Genomic DNA, 20,382 nt, shown 5'->3' on the forward strand with positions numbered 1-20,382 from the left:
GGAAATTCCGTGCTCGATTTCCAGTTACTGAGCCAAAATGTCAGTCAAAAAAAAGTGTCTGATGCCCAGCCGTGCTGCAGGGCTGCATTTGCCTTTAGGCAGTTACGTCTCCTCGGCTCCTCCTCCCCTTTGGAGGTGTTTGTAGCAGCTGGTGTGCCTAGAGGCATCAGGGAGGGAGTTAGGCCAAGAAAAGCCAGAGGTAAAAGGATGGATCTGTGTCCCCTGCTCCCCCACATTGAGTGCCTCACTGGGGAGCTTGGATGGCTCTGTGAACTGAGCTCTGTTCCTCCCATCCCCATCCAAATGGGACCAGCTCAGCCATACATAATCTCATACAGAATTCATTACTTGTTCAGCGAGATTCCCCAAATTGTCATAGTGGACACTGGCATTGGTAGCATGCCTGCTGAGTGTACGGCAAGTTGCCTTTAGGCCAAGCTCTCTCTCGCCGTTGCCACCTTTATAACAGACTTCCTGCGGGGAGGGGGGATCTGCCAAATGACCTAGGCCAGAGCCTTCATGGAAAATGCAAATCCATGTCTTGTCAGTGTGAATCCCATGCAATAGAAAGGGGTAAAGTGGGGAGTTCCGTCCATGGATAACAGACTTGTTCTTGTTGTGGTGGTCAATCTGTCTGTTGGATTTTCATAAATAAACTAGGAAAAATGTGATCATCCCTACCCCACTGAGGAGATTAATTTTTCTCCTCTGCTGGGTGGGGCAAAGTTTCCTAACTTTACGTGTACTTCCCATTGAGAGGGAGTGGAGCACCAAGCTTACGTGGTAGATGTTGGATTAGCAGAGTGGAGCCTGCATCCAGAAATATCCTCACTCATCATGTCAGTTCGATGAGTTGGTGCTTGACTCTGTATCAAAAAGCACGAACGAAGTGTCTTGTGCCTTCTGAGTATGTCAGGACCTGGGATGTGAGGTGTTGACCGTACAAAGCTGGGTAATGGTCTATTATATGCTATCCCACCTATTCAGCTACTCCACAGGACTGTACCAAAGATTGGAATAAGGGAATAGCAGTATTACTGTTTATGCATTTGTGGCTGAAGAGCCTGTGGTTTTCAGTCCTGATTAACCACTGGGCTTTCTTATGTCTTGGGCTTATAGTGAATGTCTTCCAGTACAAAAAACAACCCTCTATCCAGGACGAAACAGTTCAGAAGGGCACATGGATTAAGTGATTGTCACTCTCATGGACCCTAAAAAGATGTCAACAGATAGAACTTGTTCTACTGCACCATATTGTAACTACTAGGTTAAACAAGTGAAACATGCCTTGAGTTCCTCCAGGTGGACTTTAATGTGGATTTAGAAGACTGCCAAAGCAAAAAGGTCAAGTCTCTGGCCATTGAAAGGTGGAGTATATATAATACCTCCTTTGGATGTCCATATTTAAAGGATGATCCTGCTCCCCATCCCTCTCCCCAAGGCTTACATGCAGTGAAAATCTGTGGACCTTAGCCCAGTGAAGAATAGGAACATTTCCTTTATTTGAGTAATGAAGTCCACTGATTTGGTCCGTGCTGAAGACAAATAGATCATCCAGATGGAAATACAGTCAAAAATGTGGGTTTATTTCATTATGGGGAATGTCTCATGCTCTGCAGTTAAGATAAATAATATATTTACCTCAAAGTATATTTAAAGTAATCAGTAATTTTGGAAGTAGAATTGAATAGCCAACGTATAGAAGTTGTCTCAGAAGAAGGATGTTTTAGGGAGCAGGGCATTCCCTTGCTGCCAGTGACTGACAGCTGTAGTCCTGCCTCAAAACTGCAAGCAGGCACTGAAGTGTCCCTTGTGTGGATCTGTGAATCTTAGCCTTTTAAGAAGGGCAATTGTCAGGTAAGTACAGGTATACTTTTTAAGCATTCCTAAAAACACTGGGTAGTGAAATCACATTCCACACTCTTAGCGTTGAAGTAGTTCCTATGTGTTCAACCTATCAAGTACTTTGGGATCTTCAAGGGTTAAAAAAAACTGTGGAGCAATGTAAAGCTGCTGTTTCTCCTAGGTAGAGATGGAGAGTTTGACTCCTGAATACAATAGAATATAGGCTATTTGCTCGGTGTATCCACAGAGAAATTTGGTCTTCTGGTAAAAAAAAAAAAAAAAAAATTCACTGGATTTGTGAGGCGTAATAGCAAAAACATCCTCGCTGTACACGCAAGTTCAGTTCTGCTTTCAGCTGGGCACACTTCCCAATGGCCTGAGAGCTGCCCATTGCTTCTGAAGGCACAGACTATTAACATATTAAGAAGTCCGTTGAAATATCAGTCAATGATTAAAATATTTCAGCATGAATTCTTCTGACCTCAAGTTTTTCTGTTAATTCCCCTGGTTGCTTTTATACTTGGACTGAGCTCTCCTATATAATATTCATTTAGGAGCAAATAAAAATGAAAAATACCTCAATTAGCAGCAAGACCACAAAAAGTTAAATTGTTAATTGAGTGAGGCTTGTAATTTCTTAGCAGAGCTGTCTGATAAGCCCTCCTTGTAAGGCTTTGGTTGTAGGTAATAAAACTGTTGTTTAATTAATGCCAGTGGTTTTTTTTAAACCTCTGGATTTTACAAAATTGAGTGGTGGAATGTGTGAACTGAAAAGTAGAATCAGATTGCTCTTTTATCATGTTAATTTAGGCCTGTCACTCCCATTCTAGATCATGATTTACTGTCCCAACCCTTAAGTGGATTGCAAGAGAAGCACTTTACTACCATCTGAATTCTGTCTTAGGAGAAACCAAACATGATTAGGCTGCACAGTAAGTTAATGCATCATTGTTTGAGATCTGGGTTTCAAAATTAGCTTAGATCACAGATGGAGATGAGCTTGGAGTTTAATGTTTCATTGAAGACATTCGTCACAATACTGAACCCTCACATGTAATTTAACGCAATTAACAGATTTGAAGACTTGACTAGAAGGGGGTACTATAAGTCAAGACACACTCTTAGAGCTGCATGGAGGTCCAGGTATGGGTCAGGAAGGGTGTTGCTGGACAGGCCTGATGTTCATTAGCAGAATGGCTTGGAGTCGAATGTAGGAATAGTAGGGCTGTTGCAGGGAAGGGTTGAGATGCATTGGTGGAGCTTTGTTCAGCCCAAATTGGAGCAGCCCAGTATCGTTTTTCATGTTTTATATAATGCACCTTTCAAACACAAGCTCTAATTTCACTTATAATAAAATAAAAACAACATCACACAGCTGATAAGCCAGTTTCAGTCAAACAACCTAAATAACTTTTAGCAGCACTGCTTTGTTCCCAGGATATGAGAGAGACAAGGTAGCAGAGAGACTATCTTTCGTTGGGCCAACTTCTCTTGGCGGAAGGTACAAGCTGTCGAGCTAAACAGAGCCGTTTTTCAGGTCTGAGGAAAGGCTCTGTGTAGCTCAAAATCTTTGTACCTGCCAACAAAGAAAGTTGATCCAATAAAAGACATTACCTCCCCTCCCTTGTCTCTCTCAACCTAAATAATAGTAAAGCGTCCCCCTTCCCTAAAGCTTGGATAAGCAGATGATCTTTGACCTTCACGGCGTGCTGCAGCTAACTTGGACTCTCTAGGGCCAAGAGAGGAGAAAATTCGGGAGTTGAGTCCTTCACTGAGAATGATTTTGTCCCTCCCAAACCAAGCACATCTTAGGAACTGTCAGCTCCCAGCTGACCTCAACTGCTATGGGAAAAAACCACAGACAAGCAGGTTTCTGCACCACCTGCAGCTTTCAATTCATCTCTGCCTGTGTAGCCCCCAGCAAAGCACGTTGCACTAACTCAATCCAGAGGCAACAAAAGGTGAGGATAACTCTGGCAAAAGCCACATCCAGAAAGAAAGGCTGTAACTTCCTTGCCAAGAGTGGATGGGAAATGCACTGTTGCTGTCTGGATATATAGAAGCAGTCAAGGATCCAACAAGATCTCTCGTGAACATGAGTAATGAGAGAGGAATTTGTGCCCTCCCAAGAGATAGACTATGCCACATCCTGCAGTTGTGTGTCTCAGCATTATAGGTGCAGTGGCAGGAGTGTATGACGGGAGCCTGGATCTAGAATATCAGAACTATCAGTCCAGACTGAGGGGCATTTACAGGGTAGGGTGAGGAAGTTTTAATGATTTCTGTGCAGCATCCCAGAGTACAGTTCTCAATCTGTTTTTTGGAGGCACCTCTTCCTCCCTCCCTTCTCCCACCCCCCAACATGCTATAAAAACTCCACGGCTCACCTGTGCCGCAATAACTTGTTTTCAGCATATACAAGTCAGGGCCGGCGTTAGGGGGTAGCGAGCAGGGCAATTGCCTGGGCCCCCACACCACAGGGTCCCCCCGTAAGCTATATTGCTCAGGTTTCAGCCCCATGCAGTGGGACTTCGGCTTTCTGCCCTGGGCTCTAGCAAGTCTAATGCTGGCCCTGCTTGGAGGCAAGGCCCCCCTGAAACCTACTCGTGGCCCCCTAGGGAGTCCTGGGCCCCTGACTGAGAACTGCTGCCATAGTGTACTTGGCTTTAGTTATTATTTTCAATCAGTCTTTCTCACTCCATCAGATTCTCAGAAAAAAGAAAAGAAAAATGTTGTTGTGGTTATCCTAATGCATCCTGTTATATTTATCACCTTTGCTATATCTCTGAATGGCAGTAATATTAATCACTAACTTCCAAAATTCAGCAAGTCCCCTGGTGGTTAAATATTGAACCTACTATGATAAGTAAGGTGACTTTTACTGAAGTGAACCCTCTCTAGGGCACTTCTTTGGACTCGAGAATTTGTTAGCTGGCTTCATGTTTGTATTGATTTTAAGGCAGTTGTCAGGATACAATGTGTCTTTCAGAAAAAGTCAGGAAACTTCAGCAACAAAAGTGTTGTTTTTTTTACTTTGGGGTTTTGGTCCTAGCTTTAAAGACTGCTTAAATGGTTGGCATGATTCAGCAGATTGACTGCAAAGTATAGTTGTAATTTCAATAAAATGTTCAGATAGTCTAGGACATGCCATTAGGTAGAGTTTGGAAGCCTTCATAGATGGTTCTTAAGAACAAAAATATCAGTGTACCTAATTGGTTTGTAGTGCTTGAGGGGAAGATGCCCACTTTGGGGGGGAAAGGGGAGGGGGCGTGAACTGTAGTTTGGTGATGCATGCCCTTCTGGTGGGAGCACCTTTCACCTGAGTACTACTTATCTGCTTGTGAGATAAATTGTTTGATGTCATGGCTATTTAACAGACAGCTGAAGCAAGGAGAGGTGAAGTGATTGTCCCAGGCCAAACAGCAAGTCAGTGGCAGACGTGGGAGTATAACTCAGGAGACCTGACTCCCAGTCCCTGCCCCGGGTTGCTGCACCGTATCATGAGCATGGAGATTATCAGTGATCAATAAATAGTAGCCTCTGACTAGAAAGATCTGCTTTTGTTCCTGTCGTTAGCTATTTCCATGTACAGAATTAAATGTAATATGCTTGTACCTTCCTAGTCCCACTTACGCCAAGCTACTTAAAGCTCAGTGTTGAAACGGAAGCACCTAATTTGGAAACCATTCCTGAACTGTAGGTGACCTGCCATCAACCTGTGGAGGATGATTGGTAGCCCGTGAGAAGAGAATAGGTGATAACTAGTATGCCTTCCCAGTAGGGAAAATTAAAGTTTTTAATTATCTGATATTTTTTTTAAGTAACTATTTGCATGATGCACATGGCTGATGTGATCAAAACAGATCGTTGAACAGCCCCGAATCACAGGATTGAAAATGCGCTCCTGGACCTCTGATAGCAAGCTGAGTATTTTTAACCTCTTTACTTTTAGGAGGAATTCTCCTCTGTCATTTGTTTTGCCTGAACTTCAGAGAAACTAGTCGGGCAGCCTATTAATTATTCATGTGCCAGCAACACTTAAAGCCAATTAAAATTAAAAACAGCAACCTTGCAGCTCGCTGTGGGCATCACCAAATTGTCGCAGCTGTGGCTGTGGCTATTCTAATGTGAGAGTGCTAGAGGGAGCTCTAGCCTTGTTCAGAGGACCAGTGTAGGAACTGTGCCTTATTTTTATCTAGCTGGCTCGCTGGCAGCAAAAGCTGGATTCACTTAATGTTTAATTTTGTTTTGTATCAGAAAGTTCTGTGTATCTTTCCCAAGACAGATCCCATATTGCCAGGGTGCTACCAAATTCCCTGCCATGAAAAATGCATCCCGAACCATGCAATCTAGACTCTCCTCATGCAATCTGGTCTTTTGTGTGCTTTTACCTTATACTGTGCCGATTTCATGGGGGAGAGCAGTGTTTCTCAGATTAGGGGTCCTGACCCAAAAGGGGTTGCAAGGTTATTTTAGGGGGGGTCTGGCCAGAGAGTAGCAGCTGCTGTCTGAGGACCCAGCTCTGCAGGCAGCAGGCATTACCATTTCGTACCACCTCACTTCTGAGCTGCTGCTGGCGGCAACGCTGCCTTCAGAGCTGGGTTCCTAGCCAGCAGCCACTGCTCTTCAGCTGCCCAGCTCTGAAGGTAGCGGTAGCGCAGAAGTACGAGTAGCAGTACTGCAAACACACCCTCAACTTCTTTTGGGTCAAGATCCCTACAGTTACAACACTATGACGTTTCAGATTTAAATAGCTGAAATCATGAGATCGACGATTTTTAAAATCAAATGACCATGCAAATGACCAAAATGGGCTGTGAATTTGCTAGGGCCCTACATATTGCTCTTCCTAGGAAAGGAGAGGCAAACAGTGTGTTCTCTAATACGATGCTGCCAGGTGTAATGCATTAACTGCCCCAAGACACAGAAGAAACAAGGGAGAGACGATAGGATAAAGGAGGTATTCAAATGAATAGTGTAGAGAAGGTAAATTGAATGGTTCTGTTTACTCATTCTTACAATACAAGAACAAGAGCTCATCCAATGACATTAAAAGGCAACAAATTTCATACTGATAAAAGGAAATGCTACCTGACTCAATACATAATGAACCTTTGGAATATGCTACCTTAAGATGTTTAGCCAAATACCATGATAGATTTTGAAAGAAAAGATTAACAATTCTTGTGAATAACAACACGTAGAGTTGCACGAGACAGGATAAAAATGCATGAGAGATACCAGCCCTCTTGTTTTAGGACATAAGGCACCACCTTACTGCCTGGGATGGATGACTTCTCACATGGATTTGATGAGCTTCATGACTTAATTTAATCCTATTACTCTTGGTACAAGGGAGTATAACTAGGAGGAACGGGGTGAAATCTAGAAAAGAAAAGTGTAGGCTGAGTTAGAGACGACAGACTTCCAGAATGGAGCCTGTTGCGCAGTCTGACAGATCTCCTGATCTAGGCTGAACATAATCCTAGACAATAGAATATGATGAATAATCCTGCACTGACTACCGGGGAGGGACTGAGTGGGAGCTAAGAGGTCCCTTCTCGTCCAGTTTGATTCTGTTACATGCAGTTGCACTCAAGCTATCTCAGTTTGACTGACTGTCTTGAGGTATGTATAACTCTGGTATGGTAACTACATCCTCTGCTTCGGAGTGTCTTGATTTATTTGTAGTGAAAAGACAGGAGTCCAGGAATACAGGGAAATGTGTGACTCTCTGGACCAGAGTTAGGAGAGATCTGTAAGATTTTCTGGTTGGGAACAGAGGTTGCTTATTGTTTTAGCTGTGTGAGGGGGACTCCAAGGACTCACTGGCTTTATCGCTTAAATTGTAAACTCTGGGGCGGGGGCCATCTTTTTGTTCTGTTGTACAGCACGCAGCACAATGGGATCCTGGTCTGGGACCATGACTCTTAGACCTACAGCAATGCAAATAATAAACGAGGATGGTGATGGAGGGAGCCCTCTTCAGTCATCATGTCTGGTTGTGTCATGGATGGAATACTCTGGAAAGAGATGCTTGCTGATGACTGGAATCGATTCATTCCCAGCCTTTCTCACCATCTACGCTTCTTCCTTGCTTACCATAGAGCTACAGTCTACATGCTCTTCTTGCCTAGTCTTTAATTCTTTTGTGATCTGACATATCCTGGGCCAACGTATTCCTCTGTAAAGATATAGGGGACGTGGGAGAATTTTCTTTGCCCACACATTTGGAGGCCAGAGCCCACACCATCCTCTATCAAGGAAAGGGTGTGTCTAGTCCTACATAATCCTGAGACATGAGTGGTAAAGTCAGCAGAATGACTGAACAAGCAAGATACCATGTATGCTGGTAGATAGCAGTTAGTTGGCCTCATCTGGTGGATGATGAAAGGCAGAGAGATGAACCCATACAGATTTTGACCATAGCCCGTTGACCAACTTTGATCTGAAATCATACAACAATAATTCCCAGCCTTTTTATGTTGGAGCCACCCATACAGTGGTATGGTAGATGGTCAACCAAGCTCCATGCTCCCTGTGCAGTTGCCCCAGCATAGTTCCCACCATCCCTCCTTTTCATCCCCATTTCTCAGGTGTGTGTTTGCATCTTCCCTCCCTGTTTGTCCAACTCAAACAAGTGCTACATGCTGCTCACAGCAGGGTGGAGACATCACTTGGTGCCACCTATGACTAAACAGAGTGGGAGTAACATGAGCAGAGAAGAGAAACTTAAGCTGGCTAATGTGCAGGTGAATGTGAGCTGTTCCTGCAGCTAACTGAATTAACTGGCCATTTCAGGAGTAGGTAAGGGAATGAATTTCACTGAGCAACTTGTAGGAGCATGTTTGCAGTGGAAGGAAATGTGGATGAGGAGTCGTGCAGTTTTCCCCTAACCCCACAGCTGTTTTTGTTTGTTCTATAAAATGGGGAAACCTGGGATTATCTGATGTTTAAAAGGCTCTGGAGTATCTTGGCCTCTAATCCTAGATGGGCCACTAACTCTGTGTGACCATGGGCAAGTCACTTAAATTCTTTGTGCTTCATCATTGCAAAAAGTGTTCCAAAGCAGGAAAATCAGTGAAAAGTAATTCCACGTCTGAGCTGTGCTCTCCTGAGTAAACTATGGGGGGAAATAGCCAAGTATCTCAGAGACCGTATTAAAGCTTTCCCTTGACAAGACCAAGATGTTCCAGATATCATGAGGCTTTTATCCGGTGCACCCAGGCATGGACATTAGCCCTGTTAGGTCACCCCCTCTTTTAATGTGTTGTCCAGTCTCGTTTTAAATGATTCCCATTGGCCTGCTCTCCAGTACACTGTTTCCTGGTGACTTCTGTCTGGGTTAAGGGAGTACACGAGGGAAGAAGGAAACTCTTCAGTAACATGCATAAAGGGAACTGCCACTCAGTCAGTAGTGGATGTGTTTACAAGTGGCTGTTCTAGGAAACTGCTGTTTGGAGCATAGCCTACCCCTTGCCATACCATTAATGAGCCCTTTGCTGCTACTGGTAAAGGCTGACTTCAGTAGATTGTTCTCCAAGTAATAATGTACATATTGCTGCTTTCCCTTAACAGTAGTAATATGTAGTAGTCCCAGCTGTCCGAAGCTGGGTCAGGTAACGTATGCGAAAGGGGAAGTGTTTCTGTTTAACTAATTAGAAAGTCGCTCTTTACCTGCCTGAGAGTGCCTCTAAAGTATGTGTGGGATTTGGTTATTTCTAGCATGGATTCTCGGTGTTTATAGGGAAGAGAAGAGGGTTGTTAATGCTACTGGTCTATTTTGCTCCCAGTAACTTGTGTTTTTCAACCTGGGGAAGTGTGGCATATGCCAGCATTGTCCAGGTGCCACCATCACAAGATGTTTCCTCACCAGTCCCAGTTATTTTCAGAGGAATCCTGTGAGAATGACCAAATTTACAGTTAAGGTAGGAGGAAAACTCCCCATTCACTTCCATTTCTCCCAGCACAGAAATTTTATTTTGGTGGTTTTATCAACATTTAAAATCCAGATGTGAGACCTATATCAAAGGAAAGGTATACAATAAGAGTCACCAGATTCCAGACAATTAAACTTTATTAGTCTGTCTGAAACACTAAGTATTAGCTTAAAAGAACAGTTTTTCATCTGCCCTCCCTGTTGCTGTTTACTTTTTAGCAGTGTGGGAGAGGAGCTTCTTCTCCAGCCAGCATTGTTATTGCTGTTCTTTGTATAGCAGGTGTGCAAGCGTGCATGGCTCAGTCTTGCCCTCCCCAGTCCCTGGAGAGATTCAGCACATTACATCTGTGGTGCCTGCAGCTTTCTCTGGTCCCAGAAGAATGCAACCACATCTCTAAGTGTCATTCCTCTGATCTGGAGGTGAAGTCCTTAGCCAGGCACCCTTCAGCCCAAGAACGTATTGTATGTAGTTAGATGGTACCTCTGAGAACTGTTGCCCCCACAGGATCTCATGAAGCACAGCAGCCTGGACTTCATTCCACTGACCTTTCATCTAAATGTGTCTTTTTTTTTTTCCACCGAATTTGCTGCTGTGAAATTAGAAGCCGGATGTGAGCAAGCAGCTAACAACCAAGTGCAGGCAAAATTGTTACTTCTTAGGGTATCCGGGGGGCTGTTCATTTCAGTTTTGTTTTTTTTTTAATTTCCTCCTGGAAATAAAATCCTGGCTCCTCTTTGTGGGGCTTTCTTTTGACTCAGACATGATGGTGGCGATCTGCTCCTGGGTTGTGTTGGGTTTTGAAAATGGTTCAGTGAGCTTTGCAGTGTGGAAACACTAATTCAGTACATGACAAGTGAGCCCATGTATGTACTAAATTAACGGTTAACTTTCATGGAATCTGTTGTGCGAGATGGAGGCAGACGAAATGGGTAGCTTCTAAATTGAGCTTTTAAAATAAAAGTAAATGGACTGACTTGTTTAATGACCTGGTGTTGTAGCTTTGAGTTCTGTCAAGTCAAATAGAGGAAAAACAAGTTCCAGCAGAAGAGGGCATCATGAGAAGTGGGTGGCCTTCTGCTGTCATTGGCCCTTGGTTCTTTATGCTAATCCCTCTTATGTGGGGATGGTTTTACTGGACGGAGTCCTGCCTCTTCCAGCCCCATCCTTCAGAAAATCCCATTTTTTGTTTGAAGAGGTAGATTGTTAATTTCTGGCTGAGCCCTACAGGTCCCCATGTTACACCTATGCTCCCAGGCTGCTCTTGGGCATCCTCCTTCCACATCCTCAAAACAATGCAGTTTGAGAGGTTACTGGGAAGTGACTTCAAAACATATCCATCCTCTGGCGGAGCCTACTAGCCCAAGGAGGAAGAGACAAGCCATGGGGCTTGGGCCTGGGTGTCCTGCTGGCTTTGCTGTGCGCTGCTGTTAGGCCGCCCAAGCAAACCACCTTCCCAGCCTGATTTTAAAGTGATAGTTCTTACTAGTTTAGGGGTTACATGGGGGGCATCTGGGCACATTCAGTGCTGCAGCTCAGCACTTCCATTGCTCCAGTATGTCAGCATGCATTGAGTGGTATGTGGTTATGGGCAAATGATTTCGTGGCCACGAGGTGGCATGAAAACCCAACAGTGCTGGAATTGTTGAGCTGACAGTGTCTTCTCCAGATCTAGAACTCTGAAGAGAGAGACATCTTGCTGCTCTAGCTGCACCATTGAATTCCTCTGCCTTTGCCACCCAGCTTCTAAAGTGCTCCAGAATATTTGGGCATCACATATACTGCTGTTTAATTGTTACTTGTCTAGATTCATTAGATTTTATTTTAATTGCTTAACTTGAACTATATTTCAGAATATGCACACGGCTGTGACTTTCCTTTCAACGTTGTTTGCTACCCTTTCTCTGTTCCCCCATCTGCCCCTCAACACTCCCCACCCACCCACGGTACCTTTTTCTGTTATGCCACTGCTTTGATTTTCCCCGGTGTCTTTTATCTTGTGAGCAAAGTTTGAACAGTACGCAGAAAGTTAACTGCCTGGAGTCTTTTAAATATAAGTAACACGCACCCAGTAATAAGCTGTCGGTTGTTTTTTTGCTGCCTGCAAAGAAACATAAACACAGCGCTCGTTTCTGGCAGGTTTTTACTGTCAGAGTTTCTCCTATTATATTTATCTTACAATTTGCCAGGGGGTGAAGTTATTAAGTTTTAGCAGCAGCCATCGATCAAGTTCACAAGTTAACACGATAAAGGCTCTGAGCCGCTCCGATCCAGGAAAATGATGATCCTCACTCGGTAATTAACTAAATGAGAAAGTTAAATCTTACTTGAGAGCTGGGAGAGATGAAAGAGAGGTGTTTGTCAGTTTCTCAGTGGAAATTAGAAGCAGTTTTCTGCAATTCCCTAAGCTGCTGCTCTGTCATATTTTACATAAGCACTGGGAAAACGTCTTGTAATTAGTGCTGTCAAGGAGGATTTTTTTTGCTGAAGGATGTTGGAATAATTCATTAGATTATCAAGAAAGGCTTGTGTCCTGAAATGATTAGCACAGTGAAATTTAAACCATTAACGATAACAAGTTTAGAGCTTGCTGCAGTGCAGAGGCATCCGGGGTATGTCTGTGCCTATTTCAATCATTTCTTATAATTAAACATTATGTCTTTTTTTCCCCTCCCCTTCGGTAGGTCCCATCCAAAAACGCTGTTAAGGTGGCTCTGTCTAGATCAGCGAGTTTACCAGCACTGGTGGTGCACATAGTTAGTTAGGATAAGATGCAACTGCAAATAGGCAACACACAGTATTTTGAGTTTGAGAACCAAAGAATGCATGGCCCCTGATGCTGTTTTGTGCCCACGTAAGTGACTAAGACATGTTAACGCTGGAATATCATGGAATGCCTTTCCCTCCCCTTTGGCTGTAAAGAAACTCACGTGAGAAACTTGGTGCATAGTTTTATTTTCGTCCGTCCGAGCCTGCTTAGCCGGGGTGGAGGACGTTGACGGTCTTTTCCCGGTGCCAGGCGCCGGAGAAGGACGGTGCCACGGCGTTTTCGCGGTCCCGGAGTGGTCCGGTGCCGGAGCCGAGGCGGCACTCGGTGCTGTGGTAAACGTCTGTCCCAAATCTGAACCTTAGCGTCCACAATCTGGGTGCTTACAATGAACTCCCCCAAGCTCACTACCAGCTTGGATCTTATCTCGCTGCCACCAGCCGAAGTTTTCCAGGTTTCGGCCCCCTCAGTTCCCAACCTTCCTTGGGGGACCCCTCAGACCCAGAGCCCCTGGTCTCCTCTAGTCTCATCCCCCAGCTCCTCCCACTTCCTGGGTTAGCCGGTCGATGTCTGTCCTATTCCCTTGAATACAACCAGAGAGGCAATCTAGCTTCCCGAGGCTATGCATTCAAACTAGTAGCTCATCAAAGAGATTCACCCCTCCTTTGTCCATAAGCCTTTCCCACCAGACAATAGGAAGTAAGACACAGAGCTTGGGCTTTCCCTCCCCCCCCGCCTGTCACGAATATAACAGGAGCTTCGGCACAGAAATTCCTCTCCCCTTTACCTTCACTAGGAAAAGAAACTCCCACAAGTTTTAAAAAAGAAAACTTTATATAAAGAAAGAAAAAATACAGAACATAATACTGCATTTAAGAAGCTCAATACAGGGAATGGTTATAAGAAAATATGAATAAACAGTTTGATTTCAAAGCTAGCCCAATTAAACCAGTCCAGCAAAGTCAACATGCCATGTAAATACAAATCAAAGCACATCACAGCCGCATTACTTTGGCCTTTGTACTCTCACTTGATAGTAGAATATTTGAAAGAGATGGATTAGAAGGAAAAGCTTGTTTATTACCAACGAGGAAACAAAAGACCCGAGTTTCCAGTTCCCTCCCAGACTTTAAAAAAAATCCAGGTCTCTGATTGGTCCTCTGGTCAGGTGTTTGGTTCCACCTTTGTTCACCCTTTACAGGTAAAAGAAAATTAACCCTTACCTATCTACTTATGACAGGTGCCGAGGACGAAGGGTCAAGCGCCGCTTCCATTAGCAGAGTCTTTAGGTGCTGATCTCGCTCCTTTTTGGTTCTTGGTCGGAAGGCCTTGCAAATTCGGCACTTCTCAGAGATATGCAATTCCCCAAGGCACTTTAGGCAGGCGTCGTGGGGATCACTAGTGGGCATCGGCTTCTTGCAGGCCGAGCACGGCTTGAACCCCGGCGAACCAGGCATGAGCCTGGCGCCAGGCACGGGGGAGGGCTAGAGCCCAAAGCCCGCTAACTATATACAACAAGAACTATTAACTACAACTAATCTAAACTTCACTAACTACAACTAGAATTACAAATAGAACTAGAAAACACAATGAACAAGGAGAAGCTAGGAACATGGAGGACAGCTATGCCGCGCTCCACAGTTCCAACGACCGACACGGCAGTAAGAAGGAACTGGGGAGCGGGTGGGCCGGCAGGGGTATATATCAGCCGCTATGGCGGCGCCACTCTAGGGGGCGACCTGCCGGCCCGCTGGAGTTGCTAGGGTAAAAGTCTTCCGACGAGCGTGCACGCGCGGCACGTACGCCTACTGGAATGGATATGAGCAACACATCTCGAAGAACAACAGTTACAAAGGTGAGTAACCGTCTTTTTTCTCTGAACCTTTTTAGAGCTTCACAGACAGGAAGGTGCATTTCTTGTAGAGCTAGTTGTTGGGTGTTTGGAGCATCCACACTTTGCTAGAGAGGGGACTGTTCCACAAGGAGCTTACGGTTGAGTCAGTCTGTACACACAAAGAGCTCTGTCATGGTTTTCTGCCGTGAGTAAGAGACATCTGTGTTACAACCCTTCTGAAAAAAAAAAAGGCTGGTGTGGCTGGAAAAACATGGATGCCTGTAATAGTAGCTGAGAGTTGTGCTGGCATTTGGCTTTTCCCGTACTGTGGAAGGACCCATAAGCCCCATCTATACATTAAAACAACCTCTGTTATTATGTTTGTGGTCCAACCAGGTCATACCGTGGTTATTTTTGTTTTGTTCACACACATTTAGACTTATCCAACCTGTGTTTATCCATACTGAAATGTTGCCCCTTCTTGTAGATGTAAGCTATTATTTAGACTTAAGTCCTTTATTATATTAGTTCTCTCCTACCTCCTCATGCATACAAATAGCCTCTGTTAATTGTAGCCACTCAGAAAAATGGCCTTGTAATTGTTGCTTGCAATGTTATTGTAGCTATGTTTGTCCCAGGATATGAGAGAGATGAGGTGGGTGAGGTAATATCTTTTATTGGACCGACTTCTGTTGGTGAGAGAGAGGGACGAGCTTTCGAGCTCCACAAAGCTCTTCTTTGGGCTTGAATGTCTGACCACTTCTTCAGGCCTGAAGAAGAGCTTGTAGTTATGGACAGATTACTAAAATGATCTATTCGGTGCCAGGAGATGTGACTAGAATTGATAGAATGCCTTCACCATCTTGAGTATTTTGTGTTCAGTGCTGGTCATGCCATCTCAAAAATGAAATAGACCTCTCCAAGTATAAAGGTGCCATTCACAGAAGCTACAGGTCCCAGGTTGCTCAGATCCAAATTAAGCGCTGAATGGTGGCACCTGTAGTCTCCAAGGTCATGCCTCCACATTAGAACCTGGGAGGGAAGAAGAAAAAAGTGGAGGGCTGTGATCTGCTCCTCTTGGGCTAAGTTTGAGTGCTTTCCCATGTCATACACAGATGCATCTTCTTTGGGTAATGTGCAGTAATTGTTTGTGGTTCCAGTTGTCTGTGGTTACTTTTGATAGTGAGGCAGGTAATACATCTTCATCCCAACACACAGTAGAAGGCTCTGGGCTGAAAATCTTTTTGGGTGGTACATTTGTATGAATATTTAACTTCATTTTATTCTCCATGTATCTGACAGCACTGCCTCTTCTGGAGGAGCTCTTGATTGTAACAGAGAAGAAGGCATTTAGTGCTCTAGCAAATAGTGACTCTTCTCACTGAAAGGAGGAAACAAAAGGCAGAAGATACAGGTTTAAAACCCATGCTCTATTGAGATAGCCTGCTGTAAGATTGGCTGTGCAGCAAATGAAATGAGAAATGAAATGAGGTCAGGCTTGTAAAATACACCATTTGTCAACTATCTCCAGCATTTCATGGGTTTTTCTGTTTTGCAAACAGCTAAACTGCAGTAAAAACAGCCAGAGTCCCTCAAGGCTGATGTTCAGTACAGCCCATCCTTAATCTTTGTATGCCATGCCATTGCCAGGAAAAATCCAACCTTTCACGCCATGGAGTTCATTCCCACAGTTGCCTCAGAGGTGTCAGCATTCTCTGTATAAACAGATAGTCCAGAAGTGTGTGTGTTTCTCCTCCCTCCAAATATCCCATTTATGGGATACTATTATCTACAAGATGAGTGAATATAAAACCATAGTACACAGATTTTATACTCTGCCATTAGTTTGCAACTCTGCCACCAGCTATTGGCCATCTTGGATGATCCTTGCTGAATGCTCCCAGAAACATTCCCCAGTGTTTGAGGACTCTTGGCTCCATTTTGAGGGAAATGAGAAAGGAAACAAAACGAGTCTTGCAGACCAGCTTGCTTGTGATGCAAAGCTGAGCAATGATGCAGTCTGATATCCTTCTACTGTGCTATAGTCTCAGAAAATCAGAGTTAATTCAACCATAATACAGAGGCAGAATATACTTTTTTTTAAAACGGCTGCTACTTACCATGGCAGTTTTGTAAGAAAATCTATCCAGCCACCTCTGTTAGAGACCCTGGCAGGTAATTTAGGCACAATATTTAGGTTCTGGTGTCTTGTGTATAAATATACAGAAAACAGATTGTGAAAAATGAAGTAGATTTTAAAGCATTCTGTCACTTTTGGTGATCCAAGGTGGAGGTATCACAGGTAAGGATTTTAGGTGAACAGGGAGGTGTGATCTGGGGTACAAGCCTGGGACCTAGGAGTTCCGGAGGTCTTGTCCTAGCTTTGGCAGGCACTTTCTATAGCAAATCACCTAACATCTTTCCACTGATCCTTCCTCCCAGTAAACAGGTACTATGTATCTTCCCGTTAGGTAAGAACTATGTGTGCAGCATGTACAGTCTGGTTATTTTCTTTTAGATTGACTAAAATATCATTAATTGTGTTACTTGCTGTACCACAACGTGCATTAAGTGAAACTGAAATACTGCATCACAAAATATAACTTGTATTTATTATGATAGGTGCAATTTGGTTTTAACTGATAATTCATAATGCAGTAGCAAGTGTAGACCAGAGCGTTTTTGTAAAAGAAATGGTCTAATAATGTAAACTGTCATTACAGTGTCGTCGGTTATTAAAGTTTTGCTATGACACCAGCTTTCAGTGAGAATTATCAGGTTTGCAGATTACTAAAAAGAGACTTATCAAAGTTCATTGGTACATGGATATATCTTGACAATGTCCCTTTAAAACTTGTCTTGGTTAAATGTATGACCATTGTACTTAGCTTTAGATTCTATTTTTATTTTTATTTTTTAGTTGGGGCAGAATCCTAAAAATAAATAGACATTCTCTTAGTTTAGTATTTAATAAAAGCTATTTAGTAACCAGCATGCGAAAACATAGATTTCCCAGTTTACAGCTAATTTGGCTTGGGATGTGCTCGTGGTGCAATACGTGTGCTTTTCTTCCAGTTAAATCATTAAAAACAAAACTTCCATGCATCTTGCTTTTAAGCTTAGAGTCTGTTTTCTCCTGTCCCTGAGAGCCCTTCTTCAAAATCAAACTATGTTGAGACCTTCTGGCGAAATATTAACAGTGACTATAAAGTTTAGTATTTGATTCTTTGCATGAAGTACAGATGAGCACCAGATGTTGGGGTGTTTCTTTAACAAATTTTACTGTATACTGTGTGTATTATTTAAATGATCATTGTGCAGTTTCTTATCCATCTCATGTATTTTCTATTAATTTTAGCAGCAATCCATTGTAGCCCTAAAGCAAATACTTTAGAAGAGAAACAAATACAAATGCAGTCTTCTGTGGTGCAATAAAGTAGCTGATAATGGCAAATTAGGAATCTGTCAGCATTTTACTATGTGTAAAGTGTAACTAAAATGTGTTTATATTAAGCTGCCATTCTTGTTCTCCAATCTAGCCATAGTCCTTTGTGTGCAGCTCCAGCATGAACTGTACTGTCCTCCAAGGTTACACGTTTCTGTGGCCACTTGCAGACTGACAGCAGCAAATGGGATATGCAGACTCAGCTAACTTTTGTATAATGGAATGTTAGCGTCCCAAGCTTTATTTCATGTTTTCTTCTTTCCTTTCAAGACAAAACTTGCCAATGGCACTTCCAGCATGATTGTGCCCAAACAAAGGAAGCTGTCTGCAAGCTATGAGAAAGAGAAGGAGCTGTGCGTCAAGTATTTTGAACAGTGGTCCGAGTCTGACCAAGTGGAGTTTGTGGAACATCTCATCTCCCAGATGTGTCATTACCAGCACGGACATATAAACTCATACCTCAAACCTATGTTACAGAGGGACTTCATCACTGCACTTCCAGGTATTTCCACCCAGTTGGGGGAAGGATCTGCCATGTTGTCTTTGAAATAGCTATGGCATTTGGCTTCCTGTGACAGTGGGCCTTCCCTGGGGGAGAGTGTTCTTCAGGGAGAAGTTTTGCAAAGTAGATAGCGGCAGATTGTGAATGAAAGGCTCTGTAGAAGTGCACAGTAGTAGGAACACTTCACTCAATATCTCTACCCTTTTGATTGAAATAAATGGAAGATTTTACCAAATGTCTAGGGCACATGACACAGAAAACAGAGCACCCTGATTGTCATTAAGACAGTAACAGTGTCTGAATTGCAGAATTTTAAAAATTGTAACTACCTTTTATCATCTCTGGTTTTCCCTTGCGATTTTTTATTCAGAATTTTGACCACTTTTTATTAATAAAATATTTTCCTGTAGCCACTGATTTGAACATTAATTACCTACAGTGAGCAACATATCAGGATAGAGAGTGGATGTGATAATTCCATAGTGCTTTTCCTCTGAGGACATTGGCCTCAGCTACATGCTTGGATACTGTGGTGAATGGAAGTCACAGAAGTACCTCAGCAGATGAAAGCACTGAATAAACAATTCTGTCAGCACCCCTGTAAGGGAGGTACAATTATTTTCCCTGTTTTACAGATGGGGAGACATGGTGTGGTAAGTGACTTGTCCAAGGTTATGCAGCAAGACAGTATCAGAACCAGCTTTAGAATGCTGGCTTTCTGTCGCATTCTCAGACCATTAGATCACACCTCCATAGACGTTAGTGTATTATAATTCATTTGGCTTGGTTCCTGAGTCTCTGATGGAATTAAATAAAATGTGTTGCCATCTTTGTTGATGACTCTGAACATTTAGCTGAAGAGAAAATTGTTTGGAAGAATTTCTCTCGCAAATTGTTTATCCTGTGCAGACCTTTGAAGAGCTGCTCATTCCTACATGCTCCTTCTTTCCAAACATTTGACTTCTAATGGGATTGTTCCACATGATACTTAAATTCTAGAGCTGAAGACGGAGAAAACATGTTTGTTTTTTAATTGTGGATCTTATAAAGAATAAAGCCATCATGGGAGTGTTGCTAGGAAATTAAATACAAAGATTCATGGGATTTTATAAATTATAACTGCTTCATAATCAAATGGCTCTGGTAGACCTTGAAAAAAATCTTTGTTGAGCTAAGTGTGTTTTTGTGGTGTTAGTTTTTAGAAGTCTAATGGCAATAATCCCATGTACCAGAGCAGCATTATAATGTGTGGAACTCTTCTGTTACACAGACATAGGGATCGATTTGAAGAGGCATTTGCCTTTCCATTATAAAGATTGAAGCACGCTCACTTTCTGTTATAAACCCAATTTTTTTCAGACTTTCTCTGCCCAACTTCATCAAAGCCAAACAAATTCACCTCATATTTCACCCATTAATCTCACCCTTGGGATCTTTTTCTGGAAAGCTTTGGGAAGTAGCAGAAGTCATTTCAGAAGGGATTTAAAAAATTTTCTTTGAGTGGGTGCAGACGTGTTTTCCATTCAGGTGTGAGTGTGCCTGGCGCACCCAAGCTGGAGAACTTTGTCTAGTGGTATCCTTAGGGGCAGCACCCACGCCCTGTGTCTCTTAGCCCCTCCCCAGGCTATTTAAGGGTAGTGCTCCTCCAACCCCTGCTCCGTTCCTTCTCGCCACTCCTGAGTAAAGTCAGAGCACTTCGTGTGGTATTTCCTTCACACTTGTCCATCTCAGTCTCTCTCGGATTTTGTTGTCTATATAGTAAGTTAGTTTAACATTACTTATGTTTTTAGTTTATAGGAGTCAGAATAAATATCCCCTCACCAAGGTGTAACTATTGTCCATTGTTTGGGGTGGCTGTTCCCAGCAGTGACCCCCACATATGGTACTTGTTGCTCCTGGGAGAAGGGCACATTAAAGAAAGATACTTCATCTGCAAATCATTCAAGAACAGAGGTGGTGAGGGACTTGCGCCTCAAGCAACACCTTCTGGAGCTGGCCATGAGGCCCGCTTTCGCACTGGAAACCCACATGGATCGTTCAGCCTCTCAGACA

At 43.3% G+C, this 20,382-nt stretch overlaps 1 protein-coding gene across 13 annotated transcripts in view; it reads left to right on the plus strand.

The window, feature by feature from the left end:
• The window catches only part of BTRC (beta-transducin repeat containing E3 ubiquitin protein ligase), a 173,703-nt gene that overhangs the window by 113,772 nt on the left and 39,549 nt on the right, over positions 1-20,382 (plus strand). For all 13 annotated transcript variants that reach the window (XM_075072930.1, XM_075072929.1, XM_075072928.1 and 10 more), the window contains one exon: positions 18,099-18,330. In XM_075072930.1, the coding sequence (XP_074929031.1) occupies positions 18,099-18,330 (232 nt within the window). The remainder of the gene's footprint in view (positions 1-18,098; positions 18,331-20,382) is intronic.

This window comes from Chelonoidis abingdonii, chromosome 16 (genome assembly GCF_003597395.2).
Source record: "Chelonoidis abingdonii isolate Lonesome George chromosome 16, CheloAbing_2.0, whole genome shotgun sequence".
Classification (NCBI taxonomy): Eukaryota; Metazoa; Chordata; order Testudines; family Testudinidae; genus Chelonoidis; species Chelonoidis abingdonii.